The 16,309-nt window shown below is 41.6% G+C and overlaps 1 protein-coding gene across 1 annotated transcript; it reads right to left on the bottom strand.

Moving 5' to 3' along the window:
* Positions 1-479: 479 nt before the first annotated feature.
* NOM1 (nucleolar protein with MIF4G domain 1) lies at positions 480-15,981 on the bottom strand. The gene is made up of 11 exons (XM_064703278.1): positions 14,998-15,981; positions 13,470-13,594; positions 12,350-12,545; positions 10,241-10,564; positions 9,652-9,762; positions 8,750-8,917; positions 8,064-8,185; positions 4,135-4,267; positions 3,638-3,769; positions 2,818-2,927; positions 480-1,963 (listed from the first exon to the last, which is right to left on the bottom strand). The coding sequence occupies exons 1-11, from the start codon at positions 15,979-15,981 to the stop codon at positions 1,786-1,788; spliced, it is 2,583 nt and encodes an 860-aa protein (XP_064559348.1). The 3' UTR covers positions 480-1,785.
* Positions 15,982-16,309: the final 328 nt, after the last annotated feature.

Genomic DNA, 16,309 nt, shown 5'->3' with positions numbered 1-16,309 from the left:
ATGTGCCTGCTAGAGCAATGTGCTTCCATTTGTGTGATTATTAAACCACCAACATGCTGGGTCTACCTAAACTCCTGCAAAAAGGGCAATTTAGTGGCTGCTGCAGTGCAGGAGGAACAATTTTTACTCAGAGAGTCCCATGGTTCCACAGCAGCTATTTCTAGGGGCTTGCACAGATTTTCTCCTGAGTCCATACTCCAAACTTTAAGTATAAGGTTTGGCATGGCTGGTTGTAAGGGGAGATGTTTACACACACCCCCTTAAGTTGTGACTTTTGTAACACCAAAATAGCATCAATTCTACTGCTTCCCAAACTTTGTTAATTGGTATGAATGCTAGAAAATATTGGAATTTATTTAATCACAATGAATTTTTATGTTTTGTACACTTAAAAGCTGCCAGTGGTATGAAACAGGCTGAAAAGAAAAACAGGCTGAAAAAAGCATCTTGCTTTGTTATTTTGATAAAAACCTCTTCTGCTGTCACTTTGCTGTGTAACCCAGGATTCTGAAAGCAGGTCTCTCTGTTCCCAGGACACCTTTTTCCCTAAAGCTTGCCCTATCCTCTCAGAGGAAAGGTGAGAAAAAACCAAGCAGCTCCCTGGCTGCTGGGGGAGGCACTTCTGCACCTGGAAATAGTACATCTGAGTAAGCAGAATATACTACATTTAACAACTTAATTAAAAAATAAATTTTGCCATCAGGGAAAGATCAGTTGGTATCAAAGGCAGATTGGGAGGCACCAAAAGTAAATGGCCCATTGGACATCAGAGGCAAGTCTGGCTACAGAAACAGGGCTGACAACTCCAACACAGGTAGATCACAGGTGCACATTCCAGACAAGAAAGTACTTCCCTTCTCCACCCAATTTAAGGTCATTCCCTTCCTGGCAGGACAGCCAGAGTAAAGCTAACACAAACACAAAAGCATTTAGAAAAATGGCAGTTTAATGTGTAGTGGTTAGGTGACAAAAGAAAAAAAAACATTTACAGAGTGTTACAGAAAGAAATGTGCCTATTTTTTTTAAGCATCCAAATGAAAAATGTGAACAAATTCTTAAGGGAGGTATTCTCCTCTTAAGACTCATATTGATGATATTGTTTAAGTGTAGAAAAATCTGATTAACACATGTGATTTGTCAACTCCAATTCTAAAGCTGTGAAAAACAGGCTAAAATAGCCATAAAAGTATGCTGTGATCTCTAAACCCAATATAATTGGGCAAAGACAGATCTTCAAGTTGCTTTGCTACAGCTTTGAATCCAACTGAAGATCCTTTCCTGACCCACAGTCAGGGAATCAATTCACAGAATTAGCAAGTAACTTCCAACACTTTAAGAAAAAGTCGATTTCTTCCCCAACCGACTCACCAGTGCTTGTGCCATCTAGTGGCCCCTTTCTTGAGGTGAGTACCAGGGCTCCTTATCAAAAGCCTTTAGTTGAGGCTGCTTCTTTTATTACTTTAAATGAAAGGCTAGAATATGCAATGCAGAACACCACTGCTGACAAAGTATCACAGAAGAGGAATTCACCCTCTTCTCCAGATACCAAAAGTCAACATGAAGCACTTGTCCCAAAAAGGGACATGACAAAATGACATTTTCTCTTTCTTCAAAAAGGCCTTGTATCTCCTTCAATTAAACCTCTAACTAACACAGAGAGAGAAGCAACTGTTTACATAAAGAAAATGGATCCTTTAGAGTAAAACAGCTCTCCTCATTCCCAATTATTTAGGTCTGAAAGACCCCAGCTTGGTTTTTCTGTATGTTTTATTAGAAAAAATATAACTATAGCTTCAATTTGGGTTCTTTTGCCTCTAAAGCCTTGGTTGCTAGTTCCACTCTCTCTTTTAACAAGCCAGCTTCTTCAGCACTCTTTTGGGCTTGGGCATGCTTCAGTAAGAAGTGGGTGAGGAAGAGTTTCAAGCCTTCCCGCAGCATTTGCAGTTTGGGGTTGTCAGATATCCTGTAAAGATACAGATCAAAACCATCATTTAGTCTTCTCCCATTTCAGAAGTTTATCATCTTCTTTAAATAGAGCTGCAGAAAAAAATCCAGCCTATAAAAGAAGTTTTATTGAAGAAGCTTTCAAATTACCAAGTCTACCTCGGTTTGGCAAGCAGCCCAAACACTCGACATACAACTGGCCTCAACAATAAAATGGAATATTGCAGCCCAAGGCTTGCTTTATGTAAACAATTACATTACAGCAAAGAACAAGGCAAACTCCATGTTCAAGCTTCCTTGTGCTGCTACACGACAGCTGAAACATCACTACCTGATTTTTTCAAACTTTATGTGATATTGCAAGTCTTATCCACTCAAGTCCTAAGCATCTCTAAGGATGGAAGTTTCCCAGCCTCTCCAGGCAACCCTGTTCCATCCCAAAAATAAGATTTTTCAGAGAACATTGATGAAAAATCCATTAAAAACACCCCAAACATTTGCCTCTTTAGTTTCACTTTCCTTTTGCTTTTTAAGATACATCTTAAAAATGTGAATCCCACCCCACACAGGTGGTGCAGCAATAAGGGAAACAGGGAATTACAGAGCTCTGCTCATGAAAATCCTCTGACCAAAATGATACATTGAATATCTGGAAGCCTTATTTTGCATGACACAGCTGCATCTCTGTCAGAGCCTGTACCAACACACACATGACACACTGGCCCCACTCAGCCAGGAAGAGCTCACACTTTAAGGGATGGAGGGCTGATGTGTGGAAAAGGCACAGTGCAATTCCAAACAAAAAGGGCAAACTTCTTATCTTCTTAATTACTACTCAGCAAGGGTTCTCTGGAGATGCCAGTGATCACTTACCTCATAAAAATGTCAGTAATTTCTTCCTCATCTGCTTTGGTTAACAGAGTGCTTAATACTTGTCGTAAGAAACGGACTTTGGGTTTGTCCAGTTCACTGAATTCAATTACCTGGCAGACAGAGAGGGACAATTAGATTAATTCAAGGATTTCAAACAGCTGCTCTTCTCTCCTAAATGAAGAACTTTTAGCACAGCAACTGGCCTCTGCATACACTGAGCCTTGAGTTTAGCACAGAATAATTACCTGAGAAGGCTGCCTCCAAAAGCCAATCAATAATGAAAGCAAAGAATCTTCTAAGGAACAGAAGGCTCCTGGTACCAGAATACCAGATGTCCTTTCTCAATTAGATAAATACTTTGTAAGTACCTGGCACAATCCATTTAATTGCCTGTTTAATACATTCCAGTTACTCTTCTAATAGAATTCTGTGGACTACCCATTCTGAAATCCAAGAAATCTACTCAGCACTTTCTTGTCTAATAAAAACAACATCAGCTAAAAACCATAGCACAAAAACCACTGGCAAAGCCTGCTAATGAAGGGGCCTCAGTTCCAGCTCTGGATACTCTAAAGGAAATAATCTCACAACTGCTCTTGATAAAGAAATGTAAAATTTCTCTATGCCTGGGTCACCAGAGGTTCCCTTCCCCAAATGACAACATTACCATAATCAGTTGGAACAATTTAGTAATTTTAAAACAAGTTTGTCTTCGCACAAACAACTAAAGTACCAGATAAGTAACACAGAAAATATGCCTTGCATAGAACTAGCAAATGCAGGGAAAACACAGAAGGATTTGAAAAGAAAACACACCAACCTTGAGAACTGAAAGTGGCAGTGATTTTGTCCTTATTAAGTGAGCCAACAGTGAAACCAAGTTGGAGATGGCAGCAGCTGACAGGTTTTCTAAGTCTCTGATTTTGTCCCAAATACTAAACTGAAATGTCACCTAGGGGTCAAAGGTAAAAAAATAATCCTACAAATCAAGTGGCTGTTTAATTGAGTAACATTAATTGAGTAACAACATAGCAAACCTTTTGACCCTGTATTCTTTATAAGCCCTCCTTTAATTAACAGAAATGCTTGATCAGACTGTTCCAATTATTTTAAAATGCATAAAACAGAAGAAATAAAACATTCAGCATTTAATTTCCTATTCTGATCTGACCATGAGTATGCCTTACTGAATGCTTAGCCATACCAGCAGAATTTTTCCTTGGGATTAAGGCATGCATCCATTCCCAGGCATTCAGTAAATCTCTTCCTAACCACAGTCATGACACAAAACCAACGAAGCAACAAATTTGTCTTTACCTGAAATCGTCTTTCATGCCCACAAAACTTGTTGGCCAAAAATGCATAGAAGGGGTTGAATGTCTTCTCCTGCAAGCAGCAGTAAAGGATGACATGAACTATTTCCCTCTCCTGCTGATCTTTCAGTCCAAGCCTAAAATTTAGCAAGAAATTGAGAATTATTTTGTAAGGAAAAACTTGCTGACACAAAGTAAGAACTACAGTCAACATCTGAGAGTAATACTTTAAAATCTTTCCACACATCACATTAAATTTTACTTGTTACAAAGTATCAAGTCTTTAAAACTCCTAATGGACTCCACCTCGTTGGCTAAACAAGTATCCTGGTACGGCTCTGGGGAAAAGCTGAAGCATTATGGGTGTAAAAGGAGGAGATGCAAAAGCAAGACCTCAAGAAACACAAGTGGAATGATAAAAGTATTATCATTGCCCAGGGAAGGCAAGGAATCCCACTGCATGTTTGCAGCTCTCCATGAACAGAAGAGAGGGCACAGAGGTTCCAGCAGTAGCACTGCACCCACAGGCACCACTACAAGGGTTAAACTGTGAAACAAAGGCTAAATAGTGAAACAAGAACTGCAGGGTCCCATTGTGATCATCTCATGCTTGTACTTATGGTCATGGGAGGAAAACCAGCCTTTGGATCAGTGCAAGCCTATTGGAGAAACATTTCCAGGACTCTTCACTTCTGTGTTACTTAGTAGGGATAAGAAAATATTCTTAAATGGTTTTTTTACTTGGTGATACGAATTTTTTAATTTCTGGGTCAAATCCATGCTACCTGATACATGAAATTCATTTTTGTTTGACAGCAGCCTAAAAGGATACAGTCAGTGATTACAAAGCACCTTAAAAAAAAAAGCCTGGAGAAAAGACTGACTGACATCTATCTGTCTGTCTGTCTATCTATCTATCTACTATCTATCTGTCTGTCTGTCTATCTATCTATCTATCTATCTATCTATCTATCTGTCTGTCTGTCTATCTATCTATCTACTATCTATCTATCTAATGTAGGCTGCCCCAGCATGAAGGCCAAGGACTGAGCAGCCTTCCCTCTCCAACAGCTGAGCAGTGTAAAAGAGGGCTGAGACACTCTGGCATGGAATGGTGACTAACTCACAATGCACCTGGTCTGTGATTTAACTTCCTAATGCTGCCAAATGCTTGGCAGCATTAAAACCAATTAAAATGAAAAATGCATCAAATTAGAATTTGAAAAATATCAAAGAAAATTCTTCTCATTGCTTCAAGTTCAAGTTTCACAGGGCATTAGTACAGCTCAAGAGAACTTTCTAACCAAGTTTGACTCCACTGGAACTTGCCTTACTGTCTGTAGGGTAGTTGGTCAATACTTGATCCCTCCTTTGTACACAGCTCCAGACATCTGCATTGCATGAGACCACAGACAGCCCAGATTAACAGAGAAAACTCTGTGTTGAGCCCAAACTCCCTTGATTTTAAATTTTACAGTAGGAAAATCTGGGATGATTTCTAGGCTAATGAGCAGTAAAAATTGAGAAGTCTGCTCTTCCAAAAGGGGTCAGTACTGGAAGTGCTGTGTCTGTGTCATAACCCACCTGCTCTCCCATCAGCCAAGTTCCACCTGATTTCAGAGCAACAAAAGGAATTTTTACAAATGTGCAGGTTTTCAGCCATCAGATTTGTATTTAATAGCTGACTTGGGAAGTTACATTGCAATCACTGGTCTGGAACACTCTGCTTTTACTTGATCATCATCACTCCTATCATGACTTGCTTATTTAGGAAATACTCATGTTGCCAGAGCTGTAACCAAGTGACAACACTTGGATATTCCATTTTCTTCCTACCTTCACTTCTTCACAGAACTAGAACTCCTAAGAATCTAAAATTGTAGTCTGGACTGTCTTTCATTGCTGAGTTTCACCATAAACCTGTGTAGATTTCATAAGCCTGGTATTCTTTGATAAAGAATGTGAAACCACCTCACTGATTCAATTATTCATGAGTTACAGTATTCCCATGAACTTGTATATTTTGATCCTGCTGTAAATGGGATAACTGCCTCTGAAGCAGGTTGTCACCAGCAGAAGCTGCCTCCAAGTAGGTTAGTTATCATCAGCTGAAGCCCAAGACTATCAATGCCTCAAGATCAAAAATAGCAACTCTTAAATCCCTTTTTAAGTCAGTTCAAATTATATTAGTAGATACACTCACTTTGGTAGTGAGTATTTAGCAAGATATTGAGAATCATTTTGTAAGGAAAAACTTGCTGACACAAAGTTATCCTGAATTACACATCTCACTCCAATAGGATAGCTGAGCCTTTCATGAGTGGCTCAGTATTTTCTGAGATGTGAAGTTTCTCAAATTCTTTATTCTTTTACAAAATGACTTCAAAAATTGCCTCTCCATCAAACTTAAGCAGCATTCATTCTCTCTCCTGAGTGAAACTGTGGTTTGTGAAGAAGGTGTGGCCTTTCAGCTGATGAAGAGCATCCAATCTCACTCTCTCCTCTGTCACCAGTGATGCTCCCAGCCCTCTTCACTGACACCTCTGCAATCACTCAGCCACTTCAGGGAGCTGTTCTGGCTCCAAACTAATACTTTCATCTGCAGTAAGGAGGAAAGGGACTTGAAAAACTATAGCAGCCTAGATTTCAAATAGTTTAAATTATCCTTTAACCACACCTCAACTGTGCCACAGAACTAGCAGCAGATGAATCAACAAGAGCAGCTAAAATATTTATTTATATGCTCTTCCTCATGAGACATCAAACATACAAATACAAACTCCCATACACTCTGGAGCACATGTTCACACTGAAGCTAGTTCCTTCACTGACAATTATGTGTACTTTCCATTATACTCTGCCAGATGTGGGCAGATTTAAGAATTCCTCTCTTTGAGTTTGCTGTATAAACATCAGCACCAACACACAGCAGGCAGCCTGCAGAGAGCTTTTCTGCCAAGCCTGTATGTATTCAGATTTGTGTATTAGCCTAAATAGCACAGATGAGAGTCAAGTCCAATTTGCAAATTGAGCTGCCAGGTCTTGGCAAGAGCTGCAGCAGCAGCTAATTTCTTTTAATTGAACAGGCCATATTAAGATATTGGAATGACTCCATCACAGTCTCAAGTCCAAGCTGTGTTTTGCAAAAGTGGCATTTAATCAAATATTAGTTGACTTTATTACAAAGTCTGTTTTGGTTTGGTAAGCAAATTTAAAAATTGCATGCCATCCTGGTAAGACAATACCCTTGAGTTACAAGGCTGAGACAGAAAAGTTCAGACCTGATCTGTCCCCTCCCAGCTCCTACAGACTTACAAATAATATTCTGACCAACACAAGGAATAGCTTAGTTTGAGCTCTTCCCTGATCACATCTTCTGAAGAGCTGCTTGTCAAGAGGTAAGGGAACTGGTCTTCATGTGAAGCAAACCCAAAGCTAATAAACTCTGCAAGAGGGAAGTGGAGGTGCTAGAGCACAACCAGGTCATGTAAGTATGGGCAGAGATGGCTTAAGAAGGTGGCAAGAAGTCAAAGAAGTGGCAGTAGCATAGAAATCACAGCAATCCAGCAAAAAACCCAAGAGATATTCTGCAGTGGCTTCTGGGCTGCCTCTGTATGGAAACAAACCTGCAGCAGCCTTCCATCCACTCTGCTGGGACACACAGGCTCCTCACACCAGAAGATGCTGCAAATCACAGTTACAGCCAGGAGCAACAACAACAGGGGCTATTCCTTTCCTCTGACTGCCAGTCAGTTCTGCCTGCCTCCATTAATCCTGACACCAGGCTCTGGTTCCTTCTCCTGCCCTTTTACCCTGTGTAGATCCCTAGCTATGCACTTTTAAATTGCATTATCATCTGAATGCTCTTAAGCCTAGACCAGAAATTCTGCATTTACAACCTGGTTTTAGTTCTGGGCTGATTTCTGTACTTACTTCAGAAGTTTTTCAAAGGCATCCATGAAGTCTTCACTCGTCATCAAGACACAAAAAATACTTCTCCTGATATCTGTGTTCATTCTCAGCTTACGAGCAAGCTCCATTATTTTTGAACTCACCTGAAAATAAAGTTATATGCTATTTTATTTCTGTTTGCCTTAAATAACACCATCAGTGAAGCTCTCCAGTAAACCACAAATCACCAATCCAAAGGTCCTGAGCTTTTGTCCAGAGGCACAGGCATCATCAGGAGCTTTTTCAACTATGGAAATACATTTTAATCTACTATAATTGTGCCAATTAATTTTAAGACATGCTTCTTTAACATAAGTAATTCACCATGACCATCTCATCACATTACTTTTGGAATCACCTTGGAGATATGCCACAGACAGACACCACAACCTGTCAGAATCTCTTCTAGCAAATCCACTGTTGAATCAAGTCTCTTCTTTCTCCTTAGCAATTCCACAGGGTAAGAAAAAACAAGCTATAGCATATTTGTAGTAACAGCTGTTATGAAGCACATGAGCACAATGTTTAAAAAAAACAGAGAGCAGAATTTACAGTCCAAAAGCTTGGTCTTACAAGAGCATGTGAACGATTTTTGGTGGGCTCTGAAATGAACTTACTGACAAATCTTCAAGAGATCATAAACATTTAGACTTTAAATTTGGATTTACCTTTCCTACATGCAGCTTTTGCTGAGCCTGGCTTTTGGTATCACTGATCATTGGTGCTCCACTCCAGGATGAGCCCACGATCCACCAGCGCCCGACCTGGTCAGCGCTGAGCAAAGACTCCAGGGACACGCGGAGCTGGGTGTCCTTTCCTGAACCACTGCTGTGAACCTTGAATGGCAAACCAAAAGTAAAAAACAACAAAAAAGCTTTTATTTGAAACTTTTTCTTTCTTCTTACAGAAAACAAGCACTTTAATTACTTAAAATTGTTTTTACACAAAAACTTGAAACATACAAATTCATACCTTCCTCCCTAACCTTCGTTTCCATCAGCAACCTGAAAAGAATTTACAAGTTTCCCATATGATGTAATTTTTTAAATGCATAAAGTTGCATAAATCTACATGTAGAAGCTCTTGGGTTTTTTATTTGAAAAAAGAGATATTAACCTAAAAAGCAGACATCTTCCAATCACAAAATTTGATTAGAATTCAGAGGATGCTGACATTGCATCAATGTATACAAATAATGACACAACAAACTGCCTTATGTGTTGTACAACTCAAATAACAAAAATTTTAAACTCTGAACAAAATAAGAATTTTCAACAACAGAGTCTAGAAGTGCATCAGAACGACTGCAAAAAATTAAGAGAGGAAATCCTACAGAACTAGGTTACCTAGCTTGTTTTTGCCTGGTCTCTTAAGCTGATTTGCACATCCTGCACTGATAAATTACTTTCATCCCTTTTATACTGGGTTGTTCTAGACAAAATGCCCGTTCTGTCAAAAAAACCCCCAAAAAACACACCAACAAAGAATCCCCAAGAAAGCTGAAATGCAATACAAATAATTACTCCTGGATTAAGGATAACAAGGCTACACCAGCCAAGCAAGTTCTCACCAGAGCTCTCTGCAATTTGCGGAGTCTTTCAACTGGCTCAGGATCATAGCCAGGGATCTTCCTCATGTCATTGTTCCTGAGTGCCAGCATGGTCTCCAGCATGAACCGAACCTGTGGGGAAAAGAAACAGTTCTGTCAATTCTAAGCTGTGGGTTTATTACACAAAGTACAAGAGTGTACTTTGAAATTACTACTCTGTGAGAATAAGCAGCTCAGCTGCCAATATACACCAAAATTTAAATACAACATGTTTGCTTTTATCCCTATTACACTAATTTGTGTACAAGATTCATCTGCTAAACACCTGACTGTTTTTTGAAGTGTACAAACTATCATGAAACACAAAACCTGTCCACTACATAAGACACAAACCAGTCGTGTCCCACCCATCATGAGCATTTTGGCACCTGCATCCTAAGAACTAATGAAGAAAAACAAACAAGAAGAATGCAAATAACTGAATGTCACACTAATGGTCATTTAGAACCTGAATAGAATGTAGCAGAAAATGTTCCTGTAAATTAAACTATGTACCCAAGTACTTATTACAGGCTGTTGAGAATATGAAATTTTAAGAACAAACACATACCCTTGTCTGATCCTGGAATTTCTTCTCTGCTGTGCTTGCTTTCCTCTGGGCCTCAGTGATCAGTTCTTTCAAAGCCAATGCATCATCTTTTCTTAAGGAAAAGCCCACATTTTTCAGAAGAAACAGAATCAGCTCAATCTCTTTTTCAGTGAAAGTGCTAACAAGCTTTTTCAGAATATCAAAGATCAGCAGGCAATGAACCACATGGAAGTTATACAGATGAGCAATCAAGGCAAGCAGATTTTCACATTCCTTCCCTTCAGCATCACTTTTACAGAGTTCATCAAATTTCTTCACCACAGCTTCCAAAAAGTGAGCACCGACCTGGCAACAATTCCATTAGGGAAAAAAAAAAATCCAGCAGTTAACTCTAAGCAGATTTTACAGACATCTGTAAAACTCATTTTTGGGTCACTGCCACTATTAATTTTAAAGAAATACTGTTGTTCCTTTCAACCAATACGCATGTTCTACATTTACATACACAAATATTTAAGTGGTGTGACATTTTTGTAGAAGTCCATGTTATTTACACCTCACATTTGACACCCAGTTGCCTTTTAAAGCCTGTGCAAGAAAAACAAATATTATGAACCTACTGTATACATACACCAGCATTTATTTACATAATATTCATGGACACATATTAGCATCTTTCCAGCTGTCAGACCAGCATGCTGTTACTGCTAGCCATTCATCCAGGAAAAGCTGCATGTCAAAAAGCAAACACATTCCTGAGTGTGGCATTCCAGAACAAAATCCTTAACAGAAGGATAAAAAATAATATTGTGAAAAAAACCCCAAAATACCAAGTTTCCACAGTTGCTGAGCATAAGATGCAGTGGTACAGCAGGGAAAAGAAATTTTGGAATATATTTATTTCTGAAGAGTGAACTGATGCTAAAGGCTGGGATTAGAAAGTCTACAGGCTCTAAAACACAGGGAGGCAATGAATACACTGCTGCTAAGTAACACCCTCACTCATTATTATTGTGCTAAAATCTGCTGACCTTAAAAAAAAACAGAAATCCAGCAGCAGTACTGACCTGCATTACAAGCTCTGACCCAGCTAGGGTGTTAACTATGCAATGGTGCACAAATTTATAAACACAGGGCAACTTCTGCATTGCTCATCCTAATCTTCAGTGCAGCTGCACAGTCACACTTTCATGTAATGCATATTGTACACTTATTTTACAGAAACATTGTATTTGCAGTCAGAACTGCCTTTCAAGCAGCAAAGAGGGACAAAATAAAAGTTTAATGCCAAGGCTACATGGAGAAAGCTGCTTTAATTGCATCCATCTGATATTTAATATGGTCTCAGAGCCAGCATTCAGGCCACTGTATGACAAACTGAAAAACTTGCAATAATACATCTTTTGCATTGAGATGTGAGGGGAAGAAAAAAAGAGTAATCTAATAGGAACACACTGCTGAAACAACTTTGTTTCCTCACAGACATTTCACTGCAATTAGCTAAGATATTCCTTTTGACATCAGGAGCTTCAGCATCAGCTTGGGTAAGAAGGATTTCACCTCATCCATCAGACTCAAAAACACAAAGCAAAATCGCCTCCAAGAATTGCCATGCTTTTTGAAGTTTTTAATATTCCATGTTACAACCACTTAATTTTGCTAATGATTTCCATTATTTGCTTAGAAAAGAAGTTTATCCACCATTGTAAAAGTATTCCTGCATTTGCAACATTTTTGTTATCTGGATATACATAGTTCAAAACCAATACCCTCATGTATCCATGAGAACAGAAACTGATTAGTGTAGCCAAAGGGAAGAGAAGCTGAAGTTAGAAACTTTGAAGGTTAGAAATTTTTCTACTGGTTGCAGAAAGATTGTGATGAAAAAAGGATGGGTTTATAACAGACCAGTAGCAACTGATGGAGGAGATAAAATCAGATAAGCAATGCACTTAGACCCTTTCACTTGTGGAAGCCTTGCAAATAAGCCACAAAATACTGATGAAACTCAACTAAAGATGCTTGTCAGTGCCACATAGTCAAAAATTACAAGGCAATTAACAGAATGTTAATGAAAACACTCTACAATGTGTATTATTATAAAAAATTTGTCCCAAGCACAAGAATTACCTCAATTCCTACATTATGATGAAGGATGCTGACCAGAAGGACGTGCTCCATCAGGAGTCTTGCAGGCATGGCAACTGCAGTGACACAGGCACTCATGAGAATGTCTGTCAGAGTGTCATTCACGTCCTTTCTGCTGTTGGCCATGTACAGCTCTTCCATCTGTCCACTGATGGAGGACAGATTTGGTTCACTCAGCCTATGGAGAAACAAAATCCAATGTTCACTTTTACTCTCCTTACATGGTTCCACAATTTTGAGTTCACCCAACAAACAGCTATTCTTTTTAGAGAAACTAGCTTGACTTCAGGAGAAAAGACTGAAGACTGATAAGATTACAGGAAGGAACTTTTTGTATTTTTTTTTGTGTTTAGTAAACTAAAAAAGTATAGTACATTTAATTCTGGTGTAGTTAAAAAAAATACATGTAAAAATGTGTTAACAACAGGATTTACAAAGTACTGTCAATCTGCTTACTGAACAGATTTATTACAAAAAGAGACTGGTTTGAGCAGTTTTAACTGTGGCACATCAGAGTCTTTGAAGAAGTTAAGTATGAAAATAATTCATAATTTAACATATATGGTATATCAAATTTCAAATGACTGAACAAACTCCAGTCTATGTTTTACAGGTAACAGATGAAAATTGCCAATAGATTCCTGATTTTAAAAAAACTCTAAAATTGAAATGAATATTAATTACTTTTTCTATTCTGCAGTACTTTAACCTAGGAAGGGCTGCTCCCTCTCAGTTGTAGTGTTGGGAGAAATTTAATTTATTAAAAAAACCCCACAACAAATCAAAACCTCTTTTCTTCTGGGTTTTTTTTTTAATAAGCATACTCCAACTGACAGTGAATTATACCTAGCACTTGCAGGGAACTGCTGCGTGGAATCCAGCCCAATCTTAAATTTATTTTCTAGATTTTTCAACATCTATAATGACTAACTTTGAAGAATTTATACCAATAAAGATAATTATTCTTAAAAATAGCAGACATGATTGCCAACTTAAAATCAGTTTGTGAAGAGAAAAGTCACATCCTTGCCACCTGGGCTTGAATGATGAGCACTGTCACATTGATCCAGAAAGATTAATTACTTTTTCCTCATTACACTACCTATTAATGAGGCCATTCACCATTTTCTTCAGTCTTCCCAATTCTTCTCTTTTCTTGTCATCAAGTGTCTCCTGTGCTTTCCTTATTTGAGGAGGAACATACTTTGTAGCACCTTGATTATCACTCTTAGGAGGAAAACAAGAAAACAAGGAATCAGATGAGACCAGTATCTTAAACACTTGAACACAAATATACATTTGTATTTAAGATTAAAGTAACAAACTTTTAGTTAAGGATACATCTTACCATCTAATAATCAATGCCAAAGGAACAACATGAAAAAAAGAAGCAGGCAAAAAATTACCCTTTGTGACAAACTTGATAGCAGCAAAGCCCCTCTTCTCTAACTTTCTTAAAGTTATGGTTATTAAAACCTGGCATCTTAAGTCTTGGTTTTACTCAAGTTATATTTAGGCCCATGAAGGCTAAATGCCCTGTGTGACCGCCTCTCCTCCACCCATTCAACAAGACCTAATACTGGCAGAACCTCTAAGATCGTTCAGAAAGTAACATTTCAGTGTGTAACCGCTGCTGATTTCAACACAACACCTACTGCAAAGGCAGTCATTAAAAATAAACAAAGCCCCCTCTGCAGAAGGGCTTGATCATATTCCTACACTCTAATGCCAGGGCAGCCCCTTTTATTTGCAGATTTCTCACACAGCTCCCACATGCCTTGTGCTGTAGGGTATTCTCTCCCACCAGCCTGACTCGGTGTGGAAATCCAGGGCACTGGGAATATTTCTCTGTGTGCTCTGGGGTGCCTCGACCACCAGGGCAGTACTGACTTTGACCCTCATTCATGGAGAAAGTTTCCCAGACTTCAAGATAGACCAGAATCCACCAAAATGTGAAATGGATTATAGAGAGTAGTGTAGGTATGCCACTTGGTGAGAGATTGAGGTTTTGGGATTTTTAGTATGTTGTGGATGGAAGCAAGATGGAGGGCACAGGGTGTTGTCCTGGGTTTCTTCTTCATGCTTCTTCTTCCTTCTTCTCCATGGGTTCGGGTGGCATTTTGTAATTGGGCAGAAAATTCCGCATGGCAGCTCTTTGGGATCAGTTATTGGGTTAAAAGGGAAATAATCTGAGTGTCAGTTCTTAATTGGATAGTTTAGTCTTAAAAGACCTTGGAACAAGACATTGTTGGCCATTTTGTGCCTTCTAATGAAAAGCTGCCAAACTCACAGTAGTGAGACTGTTTTACTGATACAAAATAATAAACACTTGAGTCTGAACACGAACTACTGTCTCAAGCGCCTTCAATCCAGACCTAGAGAAACCAACGACCAGTACCTGGGACCCTCACAGCTCGGGAACTCTCCCTCCACGCCTAACAAGTGTCTCCAGGACCTGGCAGACCCCTCAAGTCAACAGTGTCGCCGTCCCGGTTTAGAACCAGGACAACGCTCCACGTGGCCCGAGTGGACAGCGAACACCTGGGCCTAACAGCGGCCATGCAACTCTGCTCAGGTTGCGGGATGTGCTTTGGGAAGCAGGTCTGTGCTATCCGGGGCGAACATCCTACCTCTGCCTCCTCCTCCTCCTCCTCGCTCGAGGGCTCGCTGGCCTCTGGCACTCCGCCGTCCTCGGGGGAGGCGCTCTCGCTCTCCCAATGTCCTTCCGCGTCGGAGGGGTCTGAGGCGTCTTCCTGAGCCTCCTCGTCCTCACCATCTTCCTCGTCCTCATCATCCTCCTCATCCTCGCCATCCTCCTCGTCCTCGCCATCCTCCTCCATCCCCGGCGGGCGTTCCCGGGGTCCCGGCTCGGTGTCCCCCTGCTCGGTCTCGTCGTCGCTGCTGTCGCAGAGCTGGCTGAGCCCGGCCCGTGTGCCCAGCGCTCCCAGCACGTATCCCAACCCGTCCCGCAGGAAACTCTGCGGCAGCCGCTCGGCCGCGGGCCCCTCCTGCTTCTTGCGCCGCTTCCCGAGCCCCAGCTGCCGCTCAAGCCGCCGGATCTCCTTCTCCTCCTCCTCGTTGGCTTGCAGCAGGGCCCGTTTCCGCGCCGAGGTGGCTGCGGCGGCGGAGGGGGCCTCAAGGGCTGTCGGTGCCGGTGCCGACACCGGCCTAGCCCGCTGCTTCCCAGCGGCGGGCGATGCCGGGGCTCCGGGGCGGGCGGCAGGAGCCGGCTTGGCCTGGGCCGGCTTGGACTGGGCTGGCTTGGCTGGAGCGGCCTTGGCCGAAGTTGGTTTGGCCGGGGCCGGCTTCGCTGGAGCGGGCTTGGCTGGAGAGGACTTGGCCGGGGCGGTGGGAGCCTCCACCAGCTCTCCGCGTTGGAGTCGGCGGCGGCGGCTCCGCTTTAGTCGGCGCTTCTCCTTCCTGGCTTCCCGGCGGCTCCTGCGATTGTACCTCTCCGAGTCTTTGAGCAGGGCCAGCGACGGCTGTCCGCCTGCCGCCTCTACGTAATCCTGCACTGCCTGCCGCAGCCGGTCCAGTTTCCCGCCGCGGTGGGCGCGGGCAGCCGCCCCTCGCTTCATCCTGCCCGCAGCCACACCGCGCCTGGGCGCCGCCATCTTGGAGAGGGGCCGGGCTGCCGCTTCCGGCGCGCGGCCGCCATGCCGGGCACAGCGCCCCCTGCTGGGCGCGGGCGGCCGTGGCACTGAGGGGACGCGACCTTGGAGCGCCGCTTCAGAGGCGCTCGGTCGGTAGGGGTGCCCTCGTTTGTGCTCGTGTATTTAAGAATCACAGAACAAATTAGGTCGGAAAAGACCTCTGAGATTATCGAGTCCAACCTATGACCGAACACCATCGCGGCAACTAGACCGCGGCATTAAGTACAATGCTTAAAAAACACCTCCAGGGACCGGGGCTCCACCACGTCCCTGGGCCGTCCATTGCAGT

Source organism: Zonotrichia leucophrys, chromosome 2 (assembly GCF_028769735.1).
Source record: "Zonotrichia leucophrys gambelii isolate GWCS_2022_RI chromosome 2, RI_Zleu_2.0, whole genome shotgun sequence".
Taxonomy (NCBI): domain Eukaryota; kingdom Metazoa; phylum Chordata; class Aves; order Passeriformes; family Passerellidae; genus Zonotrichia; species Zonotrichia leucophrys.
This window is presented reverse-complemented; position numbering and strand designations above follow the sequence as displayed.

Bases quoted from the DNA above. Each gene is read 5' to 3' on its own strand.
- NOM1 (XM_064703278.1), bottom strand. From the start codon at position 15,981: ATGGCGGCGCCCAGGCGCGGTGTGGCTGCGGGCAGGATGAAGCGAGGG. The intron at 8,186-8,749 runs GTAAATCCAAAT...CTTTATTTTCAG, and splicing joins AAAAGCTGCATGTAGGAAAG to GTGAGTTCAAAAATAATGGA. The intron at 3,770-4,134 runs GTAAAGACAAAT...TTTGACCCCTAG, and splicing joins GGCATGAAAGACGATTTCAG to GTGACATTTCAGTTTAGTAT.